This window comes from Crassostrea angulata, chromosome 10 (genome assembly GCF_025612915.1).
Source record: "Crassostrea angulata isolate pt1a10 chromosome 10, ASM2561291v2, whole genome shotgun sequence".
Lineage (NCBI taxonomy): Eukaryota > Metazoa > Mollusca > Bivalvia > Ostreida > Ostreidae > Magallana > Magallana angulata.
In genome coordinates this window covers 1,337,848-1,346,214 of record NC_069120.1, presented here as the reverse complement: position 1 = coordinate 1,346,214, position 8,367 = coordinate 1,337,848, and the positions used below count along the sequence as shown (strand labels likewise).

At 33.4% G+C, this 8,367-nt stretch overlaps 1 protein-coding gene across 2 annotated transcripts in view; it reads right to left on the bottom strand.

Annotated features, from left to right (window-relative positions):
* Nucleotides 1-8,367, bottom strand: part of LOC128164549 (tripartite motif-containing protein 3-like) — a 51,550-nt gene that overhangs the window by 1,509 nt on the left and 41,674 nt on the right. The window contains exons 1-2 of one of the 2 annotated variants that reach the window (XM_052828461.1): nucleotides 2,086-2,253; nucleotides 100-1,767 (exon numbers count right to left, since the gene is read on the bottom strand). In XM_052828461.1, the coding sequence (XP_052684421.1) occupies nucleotides 100-1,741 (1,642 nt within the window). In that variant the 5' untranslated portion in view covers nucleotides 1,742-1,767; nucleotides 2,086-2,253. Of the gene's footprint in view, nucleotides 1-99; nucleotides 1,768-2,085; nucleotides 2,254-8,367 lie in introns of those variants that run through there. The other variant, XM_052828462.1, reaches the window with a different exon arrangement.

Here is an 8,367-nt window from a genome sequence, read left to right as displayed (position 1 = left end):
ACAGTTTGTTTATATATGTAGGTATACACACAGATTGTTTATATATGTAGATATACACACAGTTTGTTTACATGTAATACTGGATTTTCTTCACTTTACCTGTGTCACACTCAGCCACAAAGAGGTTGTCTCTGGTGTCCACACATAAACCCAATGGAGTCAGTAAATGACAGATGTCAATGTAGCGGAGGAACTGTCCGTCCTGATCCAGGATGTGGATACAGTAGTTATATCGGTCTACTGTCAGGATCCGACCCTGGCTGTCTGTTGTGATGCCGCCTGGACTAAATGATCCCTTGGTAGTAGAGGGAGGACCAGTGTAGGTAAACCGGAGTTTCCCGGCCTGATTGACCACCACTACTGCACGGGCGTCATTGTCTGACACACAGATATCTAGGTTCCTGTTCTCACTGATGTATTTAGTGTATCTACCAGATGAATAGAGAGGTTGTCCTTTGTCGTCGTACTGAATACTTTGTTTCTCTGTGGAGCCAGAGTAACGCACAACTTTTGTTTGTTTATAATCATCACTGTTCATGACAACCAGGAGGTCACCAGAGGAGGAACTACAGACACCGAGAGGTCTCCACCCCCGTAGTCTGATCACTGTCTTTATCTTTTTATTCTTCACTATGTTCACAGTTCTATCAACTACATCAGTATAAACTAGATCCCCACGCCTTGTCACTGCTATGTCCCATGGAGCGTTCCCTGACTTGGTTTGGACTGACTTCACTAGTTTTCCCTTTAGGTTGTACAGTCTCATCTTGTTGTCCCCACCAAGCGTCCATAGTTCTTCATCCCTCAGACAGGACACACCGATTAATTGATTAGAGACTCCATACTCGGTGTTTATTTGTGTGATGATCCGTGGTACATCAATGAGCGGTCTGTCCGGGGGAGAGGACTCAGCACCGGGGGAATCCATGGTGTAGACTTGTTCTTCTGTTTTGATAGATGACGCTGACAGAGAACCAAACTGTTGATAGAGCTGTTCTTTGTTGATCTTCTGAGGGGTAAAACTTGGTAAGGACACGGTGAGTTTAGGAGGCAATCTTCTGAATTCAGCAATCCTTGATTTGTAGGCAGAGACACGGCTGACATCATCGGAGTCCACTAACTTCTTCAGTTCAGTAATGATCTGTTTGATCTCATCAATGGTGCGTGTGATTTCACCTTCATGTTTGTTGAGGACGGCCAGGTGTTTGGTGTCCATTTCATTGAGATCAGATTTCAGTTTGTGGATCCTGGTGTCTATTTCTCTGTGCAAGGCTTCTCCATGTTTGTCTATTGCTGATGTCAATTTCTGGCTGTTTTCATTCAGAGCAGCTTTCTGAACTGGGATATTAGAGGCAATCTGTTGATATTTAGGGTAAATGGATTTCTGTAATTCTTGCATTTCTCTCTGTAAAAGTTCTTTTTTGCTTTCAATATGTAAAACAATGTCAACTGGTTTATGTCCTAAATGTTCTCCAGAAATACAGAGTGAACAAATAGGAATGTAACATTGTTCACAGTGAAGTTCACATTGTTTTGTGGAATGTTTAGGACACTTAGGGTAATTTGGAGTAGATCCCCGCTGTTCAAATGGCAGCACTTTATGTTCTGTGGATTGATCGGAGAGATGTTCCCCCACACAGGCTTTACACAGATGTATGTGACAAATGTCACAATACAAAGGGGGGCCCGGGGTCTCACAGAGACGACACCGTAAGACATCCTGGGCCCAACGCTCGTCCATGGTCAGGCAATGAACTTGCGTGAATTCTGAAAAAATATATTTTAATGATTATATCTTAATTTACATATGTTACTGCATGTGCATATTTTAAATCATGAACATGCTCTCTTAATCAGCTGATAATATTCAGCTCGTTTTTGTAGTTTTGAAAATACAATAAAATCATTTCCATGCACATAACATATAACACGGATCTAAATAAAATCTGATGATCCATGTTTAGATCTACAACCCTTAACATTTAATAAATTTTATAATTAAGGAACATAAAATGTGTTGTTGAATACTAGTAACGTTAGAAAATACAGACAGAAGGAACATTTACGATCTCAAACTGTACAAACCTTAAACTTCTATAATGGCGACTCCGGGTAGGCGTTTATTTATACTCTTCCTGGTCTGGTGACCTTTTTTTATCACGTGATTGATTGAATGAATCAAGATAAATTATCTAATTTTGTAATAACCGAATTCTAAGTTTCTGTCGAATAGTTTATTAAAGTCATATTTTATTTTTAGAATATGGACAGTTATTTGGGCAATGTCAAGTTCAATAACTCTGTTTGTTTTTGTAGATCATTAGTTGTCCCTCGTTGGATTACCAGGCGTACAGTGTGATATATTGACATCCGTGTCTCTAGCTTCTAGAGTCTTCATACTCAGGACCAGGCTGAAGGGGATTGTTCTTAGCTGACCTTTATCAACGGACATATCTTTACACCAAAACAAAGTGAAATTTAAAAAGAAATTTAAAAATTTGATTCTCCATAAATGAAAGGAAACCATCATCATCGGAACAAAAAATTTTTTTCAGAGGAATCTTTATTAAAACAACGTGTTCCCATGACATTTTGCGTGTTTACGAAATACATGTATTACAGGTGACTGTGTAAATATATTATACCTGTCAAATGAGTCACGGATTGATTAAATGTGAAGAGTTTTCAATTTGTATTAACATTGGTGACCATATAAATGAATAAAAAATTATTTGCTTTTAAAATTGTGTTTATGTAAAATGTATCTCCTTTCCTCGTAGTTGAAGGTGGCGTTAAATGTATAGAATTGACTTTCGGACATCCAAATGAGATGTGTACACTTTTTAATTATTATTAAATATCAATTCTTTTGATCTACCTCTACAAAGCTTAGTTTATCACAAGGTCATAAGTGCATAGTTACGACGTTCACATAGCAAACAAATTAAAAGAAATAGTTTTTAAAAATAATCTTTTCTTTAAAATTTCTAAATATGCTTATTGTCATCGTCTCATGCCACGGGTTTTGTGTCCATTCTATTGGAAATAGAAATAGAATGGACACAAAACCCGTGGCTTGAGACGATATGGCTTATTGTACTTTCATTACTTTGTTTGATTTCATAAATAGCAATTTTTTAAAAAAGTATATATGCATTGTATTTTACAAGAATGTGCAAAAGTATGCGTCATGAAAACCAAAGCCGACATTCTTAAAAACAAACTCGGAAAGGCTTACTAAGAAGAAAAACTACATTTAGAAATAACAAAACGACCAATATTATGATAGACCGTACGATGATGTTCTGTAAACATGAAGTCAGTCCACGACGGACAGCCTACTGATTAACACACGGACAACGTGAAGTCATCTCTGAGAACGCAGATAAAAATATATTGTGTTAATTTGTAACCTTGTTCAAGAAAGTCTAAGCAGAGGATGTTGAAGAAATAAACCATAACCATCTCGCTCCAACCTGTCTTTATTTACACACAACACTTGGTGTATATTGAAAATTTCAAGGAGACTAAGGAAAAGAAATTAACCAACAATAAAACATACTGAGATGAGGTTAAAGAGAAAAAAAACAGACTTCTAAAATATTGTTAAACTATGAAAAAAGTTCGATGCTTGACGTACGAAGAGGGATAACTCTTAAAGTAATTTGATTAAAATTTCATGGGAAACTCGGGTTGACCGCAGTACTAAAAACAATTAAAAATTGCGACAAAATGAATTAAAAAAAGAAGTGATATTTTTTTATAGTAGGAATGGCGAATGTTTAAACTGCAACTCATAGTCATTACATTATTTAAGAGGTTGTATTTGCGACGTTCGAAGTCGATTTCATAGGTAGAGTTGATTACATTTTCTTGAATTTCCATAGAATAAGGCCTATAAAAAAATTGTGTGTTTGAGGTAACACTGATGAAAAAAATTAGGTAGGTAGGGATTTTTTTTTTATGTAATCATATTTTTTTTCTGCATGAATCCTAAGAATGTTTGTTTGTGTCATATTTAAAAACGGATTTTTTAATAGAAATAATATAAAATTCACTATTGGATCGGGGCATTTTTTTTAGGTTAGGTCGGGTTACCTTAAACGCACAACTTTTTTTTTAGGCCTAATGAAGATGGCTACTTTTTTTACATACTTAATACATAATCAGTGCATGTCTGTCTATTGTTCTCCATTTAATTGTACATGTAGTTATATATTTATAAAAAGAGTGGCATATTTATTTTAAAAAAATTAAAGTGCATTATGATTTCAAAGTCAGTGATCCCAATACGAAACCCATGAAGCGTTTAAAGCTTTGACCTTATTTTCAAAGTCTGATGCCAATCTCTCCATCTGATAAATGTCTTATTAGCGTTTTATTATCTCTCTCTCTCTCTCTCTCTCTCTCTCTCTCTCTCTCTCTCTCTCTCTCTCTCTCTCTCTCTCTCTCTCTCTCTCTCTCTCTCTCCCCCCCCCCCCCCCGATATAAGAATATAATTTTTTTTTTATTTAAACAATATTTTATTATGTAAAAAATATAACATAATAGGATTGGGCAGCAGGCAATCTGCCTATTTGAGCCCTCTCCTTTAACAGTCAATTGCCGGATGCCTAATATGGACACAACAGTGATCGACCGAAGCCGATCACAAAAAAAATTTGGTAACGGCGGGGCCAGGCCCCGCCGTGATGGACATATTAAATTACTCAACTTAGCCCTAAACTTAAATTCTTTATTGAAAGTTCATAGACTCAGCCTTGCGATTGATTATTGACTGGAGGAAGTTGGTGACGGCAGGGAAAGTTAGAATCCTTGCTGCGGATGATTGAAGTTTTTCACGTTTCGGGCGATTGCTCTGTTGTGTTCCCATTTCGCCTTAACAGTGAAATACAGGTAAACAAGATTTTTTAAAAAAAAAGTAGCAAGGCGAAATTAATTGGAATAAATTATTGCTCGTAGACCATTAGCGGACTCATGGGATCTTGTTCAACAGAAAGTCACTGCCACCTGATCCTTAACTTTTGCTTTGAGAAATAGTACAGAAATATAACAAATGCAGCACTTTCAAATTTTGAGACAGGTTTAATGTTTATAGTTTTAAACTTTTTCAAAATATTATATTACAAAATGTATATAAAGAAATTATATCAAACACATGTAACAATACTATTTTAGCCGGACTCATAGCGTAAACAATGTATACAAGTAAAATGATTCGAGTACAAAATTGTCCAAAAAATGTTTTTCATAACATACATGTACTTGTAAACGAACTGAAAAAAAAAATTCCCAGGCGAAGTTGAATGAGAAAAATGGGTGTATACATGTTCAAAAATTGTATGAAAAAAAAAAAATAAATAAATAGTGAATGATTGAATAAATAAAATTTTAAAAAAAAATTCACACCAGGAGCCCTTTTTACAGAGTTTTCCGCAAACAAAATTTAAAATGTGCCAAAATTATAAGTAAGGATGTTCCGAAGACTTGTCATAGCTGCATTACAAAACTTTCCTAGCGTTAAATTTTCTAAAAATACATTGTAAGCCATTCGTATATCAAAATTTTAAGGTAATACAAAACAGAAAAACTAAAAGTTTAAATAGTTTAATTTTTTATGAAATTGTGAAATTTAGTTGTTTGGAATGAACTTTACGAATGTGTATATTTAAAACAAATCTGACCTGACAATATTTGCTCACATCGTCTCAAACTCATACCATTTAAATTCCTTTTAGAAGAGTGTTAAATGAAATAGTCGTTGTTAGAATTTGCAATGCGAATTCATATTATTTTTTTAAGATAATGGATTAAAATCAACTTTCACAAAGTTTTAAGCCATTATTTTGTGTATTTTAGAGAATATTTCAAATAATTTTTTTCATGGGTGTTTTGCACTACCTCAACTATAAATTTATAACCATCAAGTAAATTCTCATCACTTTAACACAAATCTAAACTTTATAAGTGAATGTGAAAATGCCAGGATATACATGTACTGTCTGTATATATGCACTGAAATCTTGTATATTTTATATTTATATGCATGGACGAGCATAAAAAAAATTCTGTGATAAACCCGTATACTTTTTTGAAATCGGTATTCTTATATTTTGATAGAGAATGCATTGACGATAGAAATTTTGTGTTTTCCATACCTATCTCCTTACTTCGAATATTATTTGGATACGATCTTCTGAATCAATTGAAAGCATTGGAAACTGTGAGTTTTTGTTACTTTCTATAAACGATTAATGAGTGGGTTATTGTCTCGTTGGGCAGTGCTAACAAATATAAACATGTGCTACATTTAGAATGTGGTGTAAGCTGTATGAGGAGTGATCCAAACAAGATTCTACATTACAAATAGAAAACAATAGTAACATACAGTGACAGGTCAGGTTTAGAGAGGGAGAACATTTATCAACGTAAACTTTAATGTAAGCGCGTGTTGTTGGTTTTTTTTTTTTTTTTTTTTGTAATGGTCAACCTAAAAGATGGTGAATTATTTTGTAACAAGAAAAATTAAGCAATTTAAAACACTTTAGCTGATAGAGTCAAAGAAGGGAATAATCATATTTTTAATGGAGTTTCTTCCATTAACCACACCCAGACAACCCTCATCCACTCACAAAATAAACTGTCTCGCTAAATTCGAATCCTTGGTTAAAATATTGGCTGATCATTAATAATACTGAATTATTATTATATTAAGTACAATGCTATTTTAAGAGGAGAAGTAAATTTTTAAAGAATAATAGCCATGCCACTTTAAGCAATTTTTTTACATAAACTATTTAAAAATTATTTTCTTCGTAAAGTGTGTTGACTGGTTACTAAAAACAGGAAGACTCTATATTGTTATCATCTCCTGTTTTCGCACGATATTCAAAACATAAGCATATGTATAATCACTATTTTTAAACGAATTTAATTTAAATTTAAATTTAATCAAGTTTCTACACTGTTTGCATTGCACAGGGGTGCCTACCCTTTGTTAAAATAATGTTTGCATTGTTTAGTCCGTAATATCTCCGGGTTTCGCTAACAATTAATCAATGAAACTGGTGTTATACCAGAGTAAAGAAAACTAAAATTATAAAAAAAAAAATTTAAAAAACCCAAACAAATTATTGGTTCACAATTAATTGATAATTGAATGTATGATGTGTTTTTTTCGTTTATATGCTTCGCTCTCCCAACAGTATCATCGTAAAAAATATTTAAGAAATTTCGAAACATATTTTAACAACAAAAGGAATTACAAAGTATACACGATTTAAGTACAACCAAACCTTCAAATGATATTTTGGGTATTCACTTTTGATTTAATGAAAAGGAGAATTGTTTTTAATTTTGTTGAAAATGTTCCAGGTATAAGTTTCCGTCTTAAGTTTATCCGCAAAATTATCTTAGTTGTTTTTGTTTAGGTAGTATGTGACATCTGTCGATATTAATGTAAAATAATTTCACTGGTTCAGAAATGTTAAATTTAACAATATTTAACCAGAAATTACGTTTTAAAATTTTTTTTGGAAAGGTAAAAACTTTAAAATGCCCAGCGAGATTTGATTTACAGATCCATAGAACACCCTCTAACCCACTGCGGAAAGCTATTAGATGACAATTTTATAATTGATTTTATTGTTTATTTCGATAGATGCATGTAATACGTCACAACATTGAGTTGTCCCACACCACTCTAATATACAGAGAGTTGAGTTAATTTCAAGATAAATAACTCTAGATCTCTAATGGTATTAGTAAATTAATTGTAAGGTTGTCTCTCTTTAAATACAAGAAGTGTAGTACGATATGTTGACATCTGTTCCTCTTCTCCCTTAAAAATTATATGTAAGGATGTTTACCCAAACAATGTTGTTCCCTAAAATGTGTACTAGTTTGCATGAAACAGGTGAATTTGGAATATAAATACTCTTACATGAATTAAGAAATAATTAAATTTGCTGAGTTATAGTTAATGTTTTTTAGAAAACTCATATGTATAATGTTTTTGTCCTTCACATTCATGTCTTCAAGTGCCAGCATTTGTTCGTGTAAACGAGCAAATAGCCATTGTTCACATTGTTCCTAGGCATTAGCAGGCATGTTCACGAAGCTATCTTAGGACAATGGTGTGTCATACGTATTTCTTAGGATACATCTTAGTCTTAAGTTTGTTATCAAAGTTCTCCTAAAATTTAGGAACCACCATAACTTTGTCCTAACTTTAGCACATCACTTACCTTGTCCTAAGACCATCATAAGATTGTAAAATCACGTTTTTGGGGATATTGGGAGTGCTGTGAAGGTTTTTCTTAATACCGGTAGAATAAAGCAATATTTTTTTACAATTCTAGCATTTCC